The sequence below is a fragment of the Aulostomus chinensis genome, chromosome 20, assembly GCF_037954235.1.
Source record: "Aulostomus chinensis isolate RoL2024-O1b breed Wild chromosome 20, RoL_Achi_v1.0, whole genome shotgun sequence".
NCBI lineage: Eukaryota > Metazoa > Chordata > Actinopteri > Syngnathiformes > Aulostomidae > Aulostomus > Aulostomus chinensis.
This window is the reverse complement of record NC_141339.1, coordinates 8,962,458-8,979,871: the sequence shown is the minus strand read 5'-3', so window position 1 is coordinate 8,979,871 and position 17,414 is coordinate 8,962,458. Positions and strand designations below refer to the sequence as shown.

General features: G+C 40.3%; 1 protein-coding gene across 3 annotated transcripts in view; it reads left to right on the top strand.

Annotated features, from left to right (window-relative positions):
* Window positions 1-17,414, top strand: part of jag2b (jagged canonical Notch ligand 2b) — a 49,398-nt gene that overhangs the window by 9,506 nt on the left and 22,478 nt on the right. For all 3 annotated transcript variants that reach the window (XM_086189199.1, XM_086189200.1, XM_086189198.1), the window contains exons 3-5: window positions 12,502-12,556; window positions 15,363-15,620; window positions 16,756-16,816. In XM_086189199.1, the coding sequence (XP_086045325.1) occupies window positions 12,502-12,556; window positions 15,363-15,620; window positions 16,756-16,816 (374 nt within the window). The remainder of the gene's footprint in view (window positions 1-12,501; window positions 12,557-15,362; window positions 15,621-16,755; window positions 16,817-17,414) is intronic.

The window sequence follows — 17,414 nt, the reverse complement described above, 5'->3', positions numbered from 1 at the left end:
AACCCCATGCCCTGATTTCTTACTAGCCCCCACCCCCCCACCCCCACTGTCAGACACTACACATTTGTGTCTTACAAGTCTAGTGCTTACTGTTGCTTGTTGTTCGAGTGCACAAGTCTGACATCTGTGTTGTTGTTTTGCTCATCAACAAAGATGCAGTGTAGTATTGACTGTGTGTTATGGACAGCTGCTCCATGGGGGCCTGTGTGGACTGAACTCATCGCTATCTGACTACACTCTTAAAAGGGGACCTTCCATGTTTGCCCTTGTTTGCTCTTGTATGTAACATGGTGGATTGAAGTTCATAATAAACAAGACAGTTTAAAATAATTGAGGTTTGTTAATTAATTGCTGTGAGTTGTTTCTGAGGTGACCTCAGCCCATCATGGATGTCTTTCATAAAATTATCTGCTGAGAGAATATCAACTCCTTTCTTCTGGTTCTGCACTGTCTCAAAATTATTTGTCGATTTTATGTAGTGAGTTACTGTGGGAGACTATTAATGGCCCTACTTGGTTCTTCCTGGAGTTATGATGATGTTTTTAGATTTGGCTCTGTTGTTTTTGATATTGCTTCTATCATTCAAATGAAGTAACTTATGATGAAATGAAAGTATTAACATTTTTTTGTAACGGGTTTTAATATGGTGTTTTGTCCAAGAATTTATTTCTCATTTCCCACTTGTATCGCTTTGGAGCGACTAGACTTTAAGCTAACAATATCAAAATGTTTCAATTTAGCAGTTAATCTTTAGTATCTACTCATCTGGGCCATATTTTTGCTTCTGCCAAAATGCCCCAGTTTCCCAGTGGTGCATTCTCCTTATACCTGCATGAGTTATGCAACTTCTAGTCCATATTATTTGTGGCCTGTGGAATCTTTTCTCTCTGGTTGGTTAGACGTCTGGTTTACCACAACATATAACAAAACGGTGTTTATTAGATTTAAGAATACAACTTGAATGAAGCTATCATGAACTGCTGCCGCCTGTCCCCTCTGTTTATATGTTACCAAGACATTAAAAACAAATAGCCTTTAGAATCCGTGTATGAAAATACAGTCATTGTTCTTAGGTTAGTGTCCAACTGCAAACCACTTCTAGGCCAACCATTCAAAGTGGTTATGGGCTGTCATAGAAATGCCCTTCCTGAACTAGGCAGGCCGGTGTGAGTTCAGGCTTTTAGAGTCCGGTCGTTTCGGTAGCACTTTTATTTGAAGACACTTTGAGATGGGCATACATGAGCCAATGCTCACTGGGCTAACTTTGCGACATTCTCCACGTGCGTTGTCAGTATTCAATCAATATCAATACTATTTGTTGATATGAATCTCCATAGAATGGTGGAAAAATAGACATTATATGAAAACAGCTGCAGAGACCTTACACAAGCTAATAGAGTGCTAGCTTAAAAGCAGCTGAAGGCTTTTTAGTAGTTTCCTTTAGTTGTCCTTTCAGGGCTGTATGAATAATACTTTGTAAAGAGAGTTCACTCTTTGTGAACATTGTTTCTAAGTTATTCCCTTTCCAGGGCTCTAGACGAACTTTTCCACTGGTAGCACTGGTGCTACCACGTTTCTCACTTTGTTGCACAAGCGCGTGGTGTGATAGTACCCTTTTTTGGGTTACAGCATATTATTAATCTGGGACCTTGCAGCTAGAACGCGACGCAGCCGTGTAGGTTACACAGAAACGAGGACAGTGCAGAGAGGGAGAGAAAGCTGGACCAGTGAATGAAAAAAGGACTGCTTTCATCTGAAATGTCTTTGTTACCAACATAGTAAAGATCATGCACTCACACGAATGATTAGATAAAAATTTAACAAATTTCCAAGAAAAGTTTGCATATGTGACCTTTTTGTTCGCAGTTGAGCCACAAGCACCTTTTTTTTTAAGCATCTGAGAAGCTTGGTTGGTGTGGTTCATGTATCACAGGTTATGGGTGTTTGTTTTACTCAAAAATAAGATTATGGCTAATTTGATCAGTGACTAGTTGAAGAAATATTACTGTATCATCATTACCATCTGAGTGGGTAGAAATCCATCACAGATATTTTATACCTTAGAAAAATCTGGCTACTATAACCTATTGACATTAATAGGTTCTGAAACATATTCTTACATGAGAGATAAGTGCATTTATAGTGGTTGTAAATAATTTGATGTGTCTTTCCATTTGGCCAGTTACTATTTGGTATTTGCTTCTTTGTTTTCACTGTTTCTGTTGTGATGTCTTTCAATGGTTTAAATGTGTATGTCATTTTATGTTTGTATTGCTTGAGACGTATTTATGACCTTCCTACGAAGGTTATAAATACATCTGAAGTCCTGCTGTGGTTGTATTATTCCCCAGCCAACATATGCATGTTTCTGTATGGACTCTTGGGTTTCAATACCTTGCCACTCATGTGGCTATGGCCCTCCACATCCCCTGCCTCTTGTTAAATGAATAGTGTGCAGGTGGTAGGGGCTCCTGGTGGGGGTAATTAAAGCATGTCATTACATGGTCAGTTAAATCATCACTGTGCTGCTGAACCTGTTTGAAATGATAATGGGACTCGGCTGGAAGTGGTGCTGTATTGCCCACCAGTCAGGCAATACAGCACCAACCAACAGCACCACAGTCAGGCCCAAAAACTTTGGATCAGGAATTAAGCTGTTAAATGTGTCTGAAGCATATTTATTGGCTTGGTAGCTCTTGGTTGACTATAGGTAAATTAACACCTTAGGCGGTAATGAACCAATAACCAGGAGCACACTAGAGTTAAACGTGATAGTTTGAAACTATCAAATTTTTTTGCTTAAACTTTTCTTTTTGCCCTTTCACTGATACGTCCATTATGAATCATGCAAGAAAATCAATTTGATAAAAATTCAAAGCATTATCCAAACCTGCCAGCAGAATTTCTCTACACATCTACAAAAATATTTAGATGTCTGGGATCATGTCGGTTAATTAGCACTAGGACGGGAGGTGTTTGTTGTATTGGATGTGCATGGGTAATGACCCTGTTGGCATTATAGCAACTTGCTCAATGGGCCGTGTGTATGTGTGTGTGCCCAGACGGTGTACATCAGCCAGCCAAATGCCTTGCCTTCAATGCTACATCTCTTGGCACATGACTCTGGCAGCAGAGCAGGACTCGCAGCCCTCCACCTCTCCCAGCAGAGAGATGACTGGATTCCATTGGTTGCAAAAGCTAATGTACGTCTGTGTGTGAAGGGGCTATGTGAACAAATGAGTGTGCATTGAATGCAGGGAGGGTTGAACTTGCATTGCACTCTTCACAGGTTTGTATGAGAGATTGCATGTTTTTTGGGCCAATTCCATACCTGGCCAAAAATTTTAGATTTTTATTTATTTTTTTAAATTTATTTTGTTTTGTTTTCGGGACCTACCATTACTGATTTTTGCCGATCCCAATTTTCTGTCTGAGAACTAAAAACAAACTTTTCTTCAATGGAAACTTTTATTTTCATCAGTACAGAAAATATTACTCTTACAGTTTCTCCAAAATTGCACCAGGTTATGGGATCTTCTCTTAAACAACTCAGAAAAGATCAAGTTTTCAACTGGAAAGAGGTACAAATAAAATTCTACTGAAAATGGGTTGCTGTATCTCCAGCTATGTCTGACATCAACAAAAGCAGTTGAATGCAGGAGCCAGTGAAGGATAGGAGAGGCTGCATACTTGTGCTGGGCTCTGAGCTTTGCCTATTGGCCTTAGCTGCTTTCCTTAAACCAGGCTGGCTCAATTGGTTTTTGGAGTTTTGAGTTTCTGATTAGGTTTTTTGCTCAGGACTTTTTCCTTGTGAATCCTCACAGACTATTAAAGCCTTTTAGATGTTCTACAAATTGCAAGCTTGAGCCTGAATTTCAGCCGCAAAGCTGTACTGTGTCTTGGCTGCAATGTTGTATCATGTCAGTCCTCCACACTGCTATTTCCAGCTACCCACCCACCTTTGTCAACTTGCTCAAATTCTGCTGATTTGGTCATTTTCTAGTGATTTATATATTTCTATCACATGCATGTAGACTACATGTTTATATTGAGTCCTTTTCAGGTCTGTTTTTACAATCAGTAGCATGGTGTTTTTATTTAAAAATTGACTAGAAATACTATGCCATTCGTGTGAAGATTCCCTGTCTGGCTCGATCTGCCCTGGGCACTTTGATGTGATGTCCCTCTATAGACTCCCCACTATTCACTGCGAAGTGGCACGCTGTGACCAGTTAGGAATCGGAAATACGTGACACTGATGTGGCTGATTACCAGTCAGGCCTGGCACGCTGAAAACCAGCCAATTCCAGTCCCTGGCCGGGCAATTGGTGCATCTCTTGTATTTATGTATGTACAAGGATATTTCACTCTTCACAAATGATGCGATGTGCTCGTATCACATGCATGATGTGAACTTTTTCACAGGTGGGTCCATTGTGTTGTCAGTCTGTTCAAAACCAGGTTTGAGGGGAGCTGACTCAATGAATGAACTGAGCACAGCTATACAATGAAATAAGACATTGCCCATCTTAAATACAAATGTTTGGTAGTTTATCTTTTGGCAGGCCCCCCCCATGAAGGAAAGTGTGTAATGCAAATAATTAATTTCCCAAAATCAATTGGCCCACTTAAAATTTCACTCATGTGAGTTTGAATTTCTTTTTCTGTTGTTTGGACATAAGCAAAAATGTAATCTTCATGAAAGTAAGTGCGGGCTTAATATGAGGCCTTAATAAAGAGGAACTCAGATTTTGTCCAGCTGGAATACAGGAAACAACAAATATCACTTGCGACAAGTACGTCTGTTCTATGGTCAAAACCAATCCAACTTGTACTTCTCTGCCTGTCAACATCTTCACATTTGCAAGGATTTACCGACTGGAGGTCTCTGATCCTTACATCTGAACGGCTTGAGATGCAAGAACAGTAGAGATGTGTGCTCTGAGTCACCCTTCAGGCAGAAGTGGCTATAAATTCACCCAATTCTCATTTTTATTGTTTGATATGAAGCAACATCATCTCCAAAACCTTGAAAACTCATCTACAATGTGAAACCTCTCTGGTTATACTGAGTCATGTACATTTATTGCCTTCAGTGTCATTAATAGTACCAAACATTTATTTAGTTAAATTTGAGTATTTGTAATTTCAGATGCAATAAAATGGACACAGAACCTTAGTCTGCATTTCGGACAGAAGATCAAGCATTATCCATTTATTGGTTATTTATCTGCATTTTTACCATTAGTACCCACAGGCCTTGCCATTCAACAGAGATGGTGTTGCTCAGTGCCCTTGCTGGGATACTGTAGACTCAGCCCAGTAAAACCAAAAGCTGGGATTGACATCACAGATTAATGAAGATTACATGCAGCGATTACTGGCCACGGGATGAATTGTGATGACCTCATGTCCCATCAGAAGGCAATAAATCAGAAGAGAAATTCTACTTTGAGTTGCTGGGTGTCCAGATCACCTCTGAAAAGCATGGCGAATGAAAATAGTTCCTTTGATGTTACAGGGAAGGAAAGATAGCCACTTAGAATCGGAATGTTTAATGCTTATAGAATTATTCTGAGTTTCCCTGGAAGGCTAGAATGAGTCAGTCAAACGTCTGATCCTTAATGCAGACATGCCCCTCTATTGATAGCGAATTGTTGGCCAACTGGGATCTCTCATGGGATTACACACCAGGCGTGGATCTCACATTCTTGGTATTCTTTGAGTGCAAACATGTATATCACACCAAATGCAGAACCCTGACCCTTCTTTTGAATAGGAAGCATGCAGATCCCATGCTTACTGACCCCAACCTGCCCCAGCTTCCACTTCCCACTGCCACCTCCCTGAGTTTCTCATGCCTTTTTTATTTAAAGGTGCTGGTGGTGTATTTTCTGTTGCTTGAGCAGAGAAGGTTCCAAGTCAAGATGATGGCAATCATTTATATAGAAAAGTGCTTGTGTTGGCTTATTTCAGAGTTCAAGTTGAAACATGCTTGGACAACAACTGTTATCTCAAGAATCTCCTATACTGTATATGTCAATACATTTGATTGCAAGCAGATCCTTGCACAGTTTGTCACATCATCAGAATCACTTTGGGCTTTTATCCCAAGAAGAAAATAATTATAACTGCAGAGAGATTAAAAACAGTGACAGAGGAAGCAAGCAAGGCTTTAAAATGGGATGTTAACTTTGAGAACTTTTGTGAAGAATTTTGTCAAGTCAAAGCCCCTCCTCTTCTTCATAAATGTATGTATGTCACCAACATGATTATGCAATCTGTAGTGTGCATTCCATGGAATACGTCTTCCTGTGGCCATGGCTCTATTATGCATATGTGGAGGGCCTGTAGTGGATGCTGCCATTTTTCTCACAAAATACACTTTTCACAAAACACGTTTCTTTCTCAGCCAAGTTGCCTTTGGTGCAAGAACAGGCTTTCATCGTGCTTATCCTTTTTCCCTTGTCAAGTCACTGTACCATTAAAATGATGAAGCTGCTATTTTAAGGTAAAATTGTTTAACTATGTGGCTTTACCATGATCTCTCGCAGAATTCTACACCTGAAGCTCTCCAAACACATCACCACCACATCCTTGACATCTTTTATTATAAGTTTCAAAAACTTCCTGAATTTAAGCAGAACTTGGCATTTAGTCAGTTTTTAATGGCATGCTTTGCACAAATGGCACCAGATTTTTAAATGATGAAGGGCAGAGTCACAGAGTTCATGACAAATACACACCTCAACATTTTTTTTTCAATGTGCCCCCCCCTTCTTGACTTGAAAACTAGGATTTCTCTCTTTAAATCCTCTAATCCATTAGGGGAAGGGCTGGGTTGGGTTTGGGTGATTTGACTGTCAGCGGATTCTTCAGGGTCGAGTGTAGTATTTTATCTCGTCATGCATGGTTATGTGTTTGAGTTGAAGAAAAAGGGCATGTTGTTGAAACACAGTCTGTTGTAGCACAGCTGATGTGTGGTGAAGTCTTGTACAAGAACCAGTAGCAGCTTTTTTTTCTTTTCAACTTCACCCATGCAACTGTCCTGGCCAGGCTCAGTAGCACACATGCTGACACTAATTGTCCTCGTGCTGACTGTGTCTCTTCACAGACAATGGTTTTGATTGGGATGGGGGTGAGTTACGGTGTTGGGACTAGGGTCTTTGTTCAGTAGCCTTTTCCCCCCTTCCCTCCCCCACTCCTCCCCTTTATCCCCCTGCCCATCATCTATCTTGTTCCAACCATTTGGGCAGCTGTCACTTAATCCAGCTAATCACAGACTGGGATGGTCTGTGGGAAACCAGACTAGTTGTTGGCTTAGCTACAACCCAACATACACTGACTCAGGAGCTTTTACCCAAACATTTACCACATGCAGGCATGGACAAATGCCTGGTTTTCAGGTAACCCCCAAAGGTGCAGGTAACAATATGGCCACCTGTTCTTTGACCTTTTTAATTTTGACTCATCAATGAATCACTGAATCAATCACTGAACATTCTTATAAAATAAGGCAGCATTATCTAAAGATCTCCTGTCGCTAATTCATGCATTGCCACTCATAGTTTTGTATGCATTGGCACACCCACCTACATGCTCAGAAAAGGACAGTCAGCCCACCGTTTTGTAGGATTGGTTGGTGGAAGTAGTGCTGATGGGGTGGGGGTGTGGAAAGGTCAGAAGCCGAACTACATGTTGTGGGATGATCCACATCTATGTCGAATAATCATCTTTGAGGCTGCATCTGTTGTGTGTCTGCGGTTTGATGGATTGGCAGAGCTTCTTGCAGCAACAGCATCACCCATAGGCTGCATTACTTTGCCATCAACCCCCAAACTCCCATCTTGTCCACACATCAATTCAAAATATAGCTTTTCTACCACCTCCACTCCCCCAGCAGTTTAACCAATCGTATCCATGTGTCCAAACTCTGAACCAGGCCATTTAGCTCACCCCTCTCTCATCATCTTCCATCCCCTTCTCTTATCACCCGTGATCTTCCACAATAACACTCCCCTCCCCTTCCTCCCGCCGCCACCACCCACAGCCAGACAAGCCTACTTAATCCCACAGCCCATCAGCAACCCGCCTACCAGCTTGTTGGTCCCCCACATCAACAACACAGACGGACACACACTCCACAGTCCCCCCTCCCTGTGATTTCTCTTCCCTGTTTCCTTCAAACAACTACAAGTCCCTCGAATACTGGCCTTATGTTTTTTTGCCCCCCACCCCTTCAGTCCAATGTCCTATAAATGACATTACAGTAGAGGTCACACTGTGGCTACTACAACTGTCACTGGTGGTGACGCAATGAGTGCTATTTAGGTCAGTTGGTTGCCTAGCAGTGTGCCCTGCAGCACACCAGCTAGATTACCCCTCTGATGCTGGTTAGCTTGGTTAGTGTGTGTGTGTGTGTGTGTGTGTGTGTGTGTGTGTGTGTTTTCACGTTTACTCAGACCAGTATCAACGGTGAGATCTCTTTTTATAGATACATCATAGTAAACAAAACCAATAAGTCAGTGCTTGAACAGCCATCCTAACATTCAAATTGTATCAATCAAAATGATGATGAAATTGACAGATTTAGTAGAGAAAATCAAATGCCTTTTATTCTTTACTTAAGTGAAGAATATTTAAGGCACGACAATTTATCAAATTTTATTTTCAATTACAATTTTGGCCTCCTGTGGAAAGGTTATTTGGATGCATTTTGATTTGCAAGTTGTTAGGATAATAATGAATATAAATGTTTTCAAAATCATATATTGACCAGTAATAATCGTGACTTTTTTGCTGAAATTGAACAGTGTTAAGTCCCAGTTATATTTGATATGATGACGGATGTTCAATTAAGAGCTCTCCTGATTCAGGTCATCTTCAAGTGAAACTGGAGCTGTGGCTTCATTTATATATACAGTATATATCTACACTACATGTCCCAATTTAATTGCACATTATCAGATTTTCACAAGATAGTATGTTAAGCCTGACTGCTTTTTTTGAGTATGCAGTGTTTATCATTTTGTCTTGTTATGCTTAAAAACATGTCGTGTTTGGGGAAATATTACAAAAGCTCAGTTTTGGCTGCCAATTTGGAGTGTCTTTGTCAGTGCGTCATAGATGAACACAGGCCAAGTAAATAGGATCTGGAATTTCTTTTTTTTTTAAGAAAAATGTCCTCATCTTTTCATACGGTATTACTTGGGTTTACTTTCAGAATCAAAATGGTTCATTTGGGATCATCATGAAATATAACAATGAAAACTCTGCATTATTTGAATGGCTATTTTCTCAGTCACTAGATATAAATTTCTGCTCACATTTTACTATGAAGTTTTCTTTTATAATGAAGATTGTGGCACTAAAGGGGAAATTGATGACAAAAAAGTACAAAAAAAACACTGATTCAAATCTGTGTTCACCATCAACCAGTGAAATAGTTTGCCACCCCCAAACTAAAAAAAAAAAGGTTTCTGTTACAGCCACTCTTTATTCAGATAAGGCAAACAAACACCTCAACCAACCACAAAAAAACTTTTGGCTAGATTGAGGAAGCGTTTTCTATTTGATACTTAAAGTGAATTGTCAGTAAGTAAGGTGCTCCTCGCAATTTTGAGGAACAATGACGACATCGCCACCGGTAATTCTGTTTATCCGTGACTCAACAAGCTATCGTCAGCTTAATCAGCTGTGAAAGTTAGTGTGTTCTAGCTCTTAAGAAAAGATCAGCAAATGAGATGGTGAAATGATAGAATGTTGCAAATACTTTCACAAATATTTTGATGATAGACGTTTGAATTATCAATTTATCATTAATCTTCTCGAGGATGCTGCTTTGCAGGTTATCCTTTTTTCTGACATGGTGACCTGATTTGTGTTTATAGAACTGTTTCCTTCATTTATTTCACTGTGGACAGGTTGTCTATGTGAAAAATACACCTGAGGATTAATTGTTGTCGGCAAAAAATTTGGTGACAAGTGTATTGCATGATGTTTACTGGTCAAGTGTAAAGCATACCTGAGTGAAACAAGATAATCCCCTTAGCTCCTGATTTACCTCTCTGTCTGACCACCAAGGACAAAGCCAGACGGAATTCAGCCCTCACAGCTAATTTTGGCAAAGTGACCTTCTTAATGGGCATCATACCTGTTGAGGCTTTTCCCCTTGAAAACGTGGTGGAATCAGATCTTAAATCTTAACATTTATTTTTATAGAGAGGAAAAGCTTTTTATATGTTACAGATCTGATGAAACAGTTCAACCAACACAATGTCCTTGACTTAATGGACAGAAAGAAAACCCTCTCATTGGTGTCTTATGAATTAAGGATCATCCTCTTTGGTTAGCAGCAAACTCTTTTTGCCAGGAAAAGTCCTACTTGTGTTCCTCTACTTTGGGAGTTACCTGGAGTCAGACTGCTTGTTTTGTTGGCAGTTTTGTCCACTGACTGCACTGACATAAACCCTCCAACAGACTAGAGTCATTTCTATAAAAATGCTGGATTTGTATCAGTAAGAATACACTCACTCCCTAAAAGGGACCTTGCGACTCCACAGTTGGCTCAGCGATCTAATAGTACATACTGGAAATTAATTCTTCTTTGCTGGTCTAAAATGATGATCTACACAGGAAGTTGCACTGTACTTCCACAAGAAAAATTGATAAATAATTATGATTAGAAAGCAAAATGCAAGCGGTGTGTCAGTATTTTATTTGTGAAAAAACTCAGCAATTAGCATGTATATTTAATGGCTTTAGTTCAGAGGGCAACTGTTACAATGGATAAAATAAATGTTTTAATGATTTCTTTCTCTGATTGGATTTTTACCAGTTTGACAACCTGAATCAACCATCGCATCACATCAACACAGGGTTTGTTATATGTATAGTTGTTAGTATAAAAATTATGTACACTTTATTAGTTTTTTATAATGCACCGCTACTGGAGTTGTTGAGGTATTTGTATCTGGAAGGGGAATGATGGGATGGAATATCTCTAAACAATTTATTTCCAATGATGTGCTTCTAATTTGACGTGCTAATGAGGCTTCTTACATTCAGGAACAACCTGGTTGATATCTCGTTTCCACATACTGTTGTCTGGTTTTGGTAATTTTGTTAATTGCACCAGATACCTTGCAAGTTGATAGAAACAGCCGCTGATTAGCCTGGGTTGAGAGTCAAATGATGTCTGTTTTTGATGTAGAATATCAGCATGAATCATTTCACAGATGACTGTAGTAAGCTATAGCCTGTAGTTTGTTAGCCTGATTTTGCTAGCACACCGTCTTAGGTCTAGTCAACTTTGCTATACATAAAATAAATGAAAGGATGAGCAATGCAAAAAAATCACAAACCCCAAAGGTAAGCATTGGGAATGGCTGGACTTGTTGTGTATTATATGGAAGTAAGGACTACAGAGGACAGTGCTGTATGGGAAAAGAAGGTGTTAGTCCAGAGTTGGTCTCAGGCTTAAGTAAAGCTACCTTTTTATAGGTTAAATGTTCATGAAACCATGTCTTTTCTACATGTGTTATACACTGTAGTAATGTTTGCCTGAAGGCTTTGAAATGTATCCTTTGATGGAATGGATGGATTAAAGAAGATAAGTAATGTAACCTATTAGGTGTAATCCCACAACTCCTCTCAGCCCAGCATGAGTGGGTGCAGGTTGATACTACAAGACTATATTCTGGAAGAGTAGGATTGTTGGCCTAGTTTGAATTACTTCTCTCCCTGTGTCCTTCCCTCTCCACATCCTCAAGCTTGTCTTGGCTCTCTCCCATAGTTGTACTTACCAACTCCTACTGTCTCATCTCATAATAATTGGGTTTCACTTACAGCGTAACTCAAACACACCGCCAGGTAACACAGCCAAGTTGCAATCAAGACTCTGTAGGAGCAATGAAATTGATTTTTACTTCATCCTGTTTGTGTTTGCCTATAAACTGCTGGTAGCTGGTGGGATTATTGGGAACTGCTCAGTTGAATGTGACAGAAATGACAAAAGCCAATTGTAAACCATTGCTCTTTTAAGCAAAGGTTGATGAAGACCTCATATGGTCATTTGTGTTTTGAGATGCAGATTTAAATTAACTTTGATTTGGTTAAATTGCATCTTTTCTTTCAATTCAGGCCATTACATTACCAATTCATCAAGTTTTTCAATGAAAACAATGAAAACAAAAATAGAACCTGGTTAGCAAACCGTTGATGCCAACATATATTGATGTTACAGAACACCTGATGCGTTATTTACTGGAAATGTACTGATTTTTGATCACTAAAGAAAGCTGATCAAATTCCTTTTAGTATTGCCACTGCAGAAGTGTACGGTGGGAGGTCATCTAACTTTTGACTCAAGTGTGACATATGCTTCAGTGTTAGCTATTGTCTATCAGCAGTAAGCTGGTATTAGTAGAATGCAGTTGTCAAAGTACTACAAACTTGTGTTAAAAATCCTTTTTTAACCTCAGCTGTCTTTTTATTCTACAGCGGACGTATACGTTAATCGTAGAGGCCTTGGACTGGGATAACGTCACACGTAACAGTAAGTAAACCTTTTTGCTCATCTCAGTGTTGTGCTTCAATAATGCATAATGTGTCACTAGAAGTTGGTGAGGTGGAGATGTTGTTTGTGCTTTTAAAATTTGATAATGGGATTTAAATATTCCCAACAGTAGCAAGTTGAACAATATGTTGTTCTGTAACTATTGGCCTCCCAACACACCACATATATAATGAAGCATTTCTCACTCTTAGCTATGTGGAGTTGTAGTGGTCAGCGCTGACCAGCTGTATCCTGTTTTCCCAAAGTTGCGTCCGTTGGCTGGACTCCTGTACAGCCCCCTTTTTCCCGTCCGAGCAGTAGCCCAGTCTGGGAGGAAGAGGACCTATTGAGAACTCTAATGTCTGTGTGTAGACGCAGCTTTGATCTGTCATTTTTCAGCAGTCTCCGAAGCCTTTCTATGCTTGTGAGCATGTGTATGATTGTATTTCTATACCATGCCGTCCTCTCTTGTCCAAAGATGTTCTTTTTTTATATGAGGTCACGACATACTGTTTTGTCCATAACTTCAAACGCTTTTCCACTCGTCAGGGCAGACAATGGAGAAGAAATAGATTTTTTTTTTTAGATCATGGCACTTTGATTGGACTGTTTCATGTTCTGTTGTCTACAGTTTCTAAATGTGGTGACTGTTTATATTTGCCATAATTTGTTTGAACATTTTTGATGGATGTTCAGCTTAAGTACTGCTTGAAACATGACAACTTAGATTTCCAGCTACAAAGATTTCAAAATTGGTATAAACAGGAAAAACACATTTGTGTTAGGATGCCATAGTTTCAGCATTTGAAGTAGCCTAAATGTGTTTTTTGGATGTTGTGGAATTGAGCCGCCTGTTACAGACATCAGCTGACTTCAGCCATAGTGTCACAGATTCAAGAAAACTAAAACATAGAGAACCAAGGATTTCCTCCTGTGAAATATCACAAAGGGATTCTGCTTCAAGCAGCAAACACTTCATTATTGTAGTTATTGAAGCCATTGCTTAGAAGTGGGTTGGGATGGTCACATTTGATTTTGACTTCAGCCAATGAAGTATTGCGATCACCGGGGCTAATTTGTCTTTTAGCAGGATAACTCCAAAAATTTGAATGAAACATGGTAGATTCATAGAACTTAAGTTGTGGATCAACTGAATTAATGTGAAGGCATTTACTTTACTCAACATAAACATTTTTGTCATAGAAATTGGGGCTTTCATTTTAAGCTGTAATGACAAAGTGGTCTTATCAATGACATTGCAAACTGAATTTTATTTGTTTGTTTTATGGTTGAAATATGATGAACTACTCAGTTCAGTCATCATTGCCCTCATTTGTGCTTTAGAGAACTCTACAATTCCCTTTAACTCAACCCATGTAAACCTCCCACTGTAATGACATTGATGTAACGAACTGAGGAGAAGCTGATACTGATTTTGCATCAATGTCAGCTCTCTTTTTTTAAAGCCATTGTCAGCAGAGTTGCATGAGCTTTGTATTCATTATGCTTCCTTTAGTCATGCAAAATTGCATTTCATTCCTGTGCTTACGATCACAGGAACAGATATGATACTGCCCTGATGATCCAGACCAGGGTTGTCAAACTGATCCAGTAAAGGGCTGCATGGCTGCAGGTTTTCATTCCAACCGAGCAAAAGCAACACCTAATTTTACTTAAATCAACTAAGTTGTGCCCACACAGCTCATTTGTTGGATGCACAGATATAGAGATGAATACTCGCCGAATAATCCCACAATATGATGATGATGAAGCTCTCTCCTTCTTCAGACCCCTACCAGATATTAGATTTGAACTTGTTCTCTGGCCTGAGTCAGCAGCACCAGCCTCTTTTCTTGTCCTACGTAATCATCAACCAGTGCATCTGTCAGATTCCTCTCCTCCAGCGTCATGTCCTCCAGTGTGCCCCTCTTCCCTTCCCCCTGTGTCCTCAGGAAAGGCAGCCGGCTGTTTTCCTTGTGTTTATCGAGCAGGAAGTGGAGTGGTCTGGGCGGCCAGGCTCAGTGTTTAGACACGGCAGTAGCAAAGCCTGGCTTGGGCCCGAAGCCCATTGTTCTCTATCTGACAACTGCCGGAGGTTATTTCTGTTATTGTTGCTTAATTCTGTCTGACATTGTGTCAGTCCTCACCAGAGGAGGGTGTGTGTATGTGTTTGCTTGCTCACTTCAAAATGTCAATGGTGCATTGCATCCCAAAGCCATGGTGAAAAGGAAATCACAGACCCCCTATTTCCACAAAGATTGTTCACCAGCGCTCCGATCCCACAGAGGTAAAGATTGCTTTCTTCCTGGAGGCTGACGCTGTAGTGAGCCTGACAGAGGCAGACAATATTTAATGTTGAAGCCTGCATGCTAAAGGCTTAGAGGTAGCATACTTAGCGCAGTCGATTCGTGACAATGCAAAGAGATCTGAGGTTTACAGTGTATTTCAACTATCATCAATGCAAAGGGATACTGAAGAGTCTGTCTTCCATTGATGGGACACAGCATCTACTCCATATGGTTTTGCCATGTTGCTACATGTAGTAGCTGATAGATTGTTTTAAAATTTGGAGGTAGACAGATGCCCTTGTACTCAAACTAATTGTGTGTTACTGTAATGTTGTGCTTTTTGATGGCAGTCAAATTGTCATCCATCACATCTTGTATGTGTCACGGAGTTGCTGTTGTAATGATGCTAGAGCTAGCCTTTTCTAAGCGAAGCACAATTGACTGAGAGGATATTTTAAGTGTTCTACTTACTACTGTGTCATGAAATAATTTGCATCACTGTTTTTTATCCCTTTCAGACGAGGAGGAGTTGCTTATCGAGCGCAGCACTAATACTGGTATGATCAACCCTGGTGGCCCCTGGGATACCATTGAGCATGACGGGCCCGTGGCTCGCCTCATCTACCGTATCCGTGTGCGCTGTGACGATAACTACTATGGCAACAAGTGCAATAAACTGTGCGTTCCTCGTGATGACTACTTCGGCCACTATCGCTGTGAGCAGTCAGGTGCCCAGGTTTGCCTGGATGGCTGGATGGGCCCTGACTGCAGGACAGGTAAGGGACCGGCTGTGACTACAGTAACACTTTGATTATAATCCTCATACAAGCAGTCCTCTGATACTGTAGCTGACATTCACCCACTTTCTGTTAATGTTTGATATATTGTCTGAAGCCTGGAAATTTCTCTTTACACATATTTTACCAGCTGCACATGTACACATAGATTTCTTGGGCCCAGAACACAATCAGCCTTCCATGTTGTTTTCTGCATTGTAAGTTTCAGCCAGTCAACGACAGTCACTGACAAAAATGATGGCAGCATCATGTTTTTCATATGTTTCAATAGAGTGCTGCAGAAATCATATAATTTTGTAGGCCAACCAAGAAGTTAGCATCAGCATGGTTTCCCCTCAACAGAAATAATTGCAGACAATAAAGTTGAGACTTCAACAAGATGATCTTCAGAAATGAACACCACTTTTATGATTTTTACAAAATAAACTTGCTGGAAAGGAGCTACACCACGGACGCATGTGATAATATTTGGAGCCTCGTTTAGCCACCTGTTAGCAACCCCTGTTTCATACAGGATAGGATTGGATAGGATATAATAAGGCTTTGAAATTCACGAGTATGGTATTTCCTGACATTTTATTTTGTAGAACAACACATATCTGATCCTATTGTGCAATTAAAAGCTAATAATGTATACGTGATGAATGAATATGCAAATAAAACTTTATATGTAAGGGCAAAGCACAACAACATTGTTTGTCCAATCTTCCCATGAAAAGTTTTTCTTCCCACAGAAAAGCAAAATTGTAGCAGTATTGGGGCTGTGCTTGTGGGTGGTGCTGGAGAGTTGGGAGCCTCAATAAATCATTCAACTGACCTTAAGAGACGAAGGATGTAAAGAGGAGGGGTGTAGAAGGGTTGGGTTGTTTTTGAAGAGGGGAAAGTATTGTACACGTTGGCTATAAAGTCGTCGCCCCCCCCCCCCCCCCCCCGCCCCCATCCAACCCTGGTCTGGGTGCAAAGAATCCTCATGTTGTCTTATTGCAGTTGTAACAAAGATGGTAAACAAATGAGTTTCTCCTCCCCTTCCCCTTCCCCCTCGTTTGTAAAGCTGTTTTAAAGAATATGTTTTTACTCTTATATCCTGACTGACTGAGTTTTTTTTCTCTTTTAGCAATCTGCAAGCAAGGCTGTAACCTGTTACATGGTGGCTGCTCTGTCCCAGGAGAATGCAAGTAAGATCTGCACTTTCATGCAATTATCTTCGAAGATCTTGATTTCTTTTATTGCACTTCTGTTGGCAACTTCCCTGCTGCTTTGCGTTTTCAGTTGACTGTAATATTGAAAATGCCACTGCAGTCTTGTTGCACTGATTCCACCTGACACTGATATACAAACTGTAAGTGTGACAGAATGATGGATGGTAGATGCCAAACAGAGGCATGTTTTTTATATTTGCTTCCCTTGTGGGCATCTGCCTGCCTTTTTGTATTTTTAGCCAAACAAAATCCTCCACAGAATACCGAGCATCCCATCAGCTCCTTGCTGAAGAAAAGGAATTGTCAGTGCCTGAATTTGACCACTGTATACGTGCTAGGAATTGGCATATCCCCTCCCCATCTGCAATGCAGTCCTCCTCGAAGGGCAGGGGTGCAGAAAAGGAAATGAATATCCAACTGTGTCATGTACATTCCCCAATGTTGAAATGACGGTTAGATAAAGTGATGTTGAATAGCCCCACAGGCCCACATTTCCAGGATGTGGTACATCCCGTTGTCATTTGTAAAAAACCCTCCCACCTGCAAGATAAAAAGAGACACTTGCCTCCCGTTA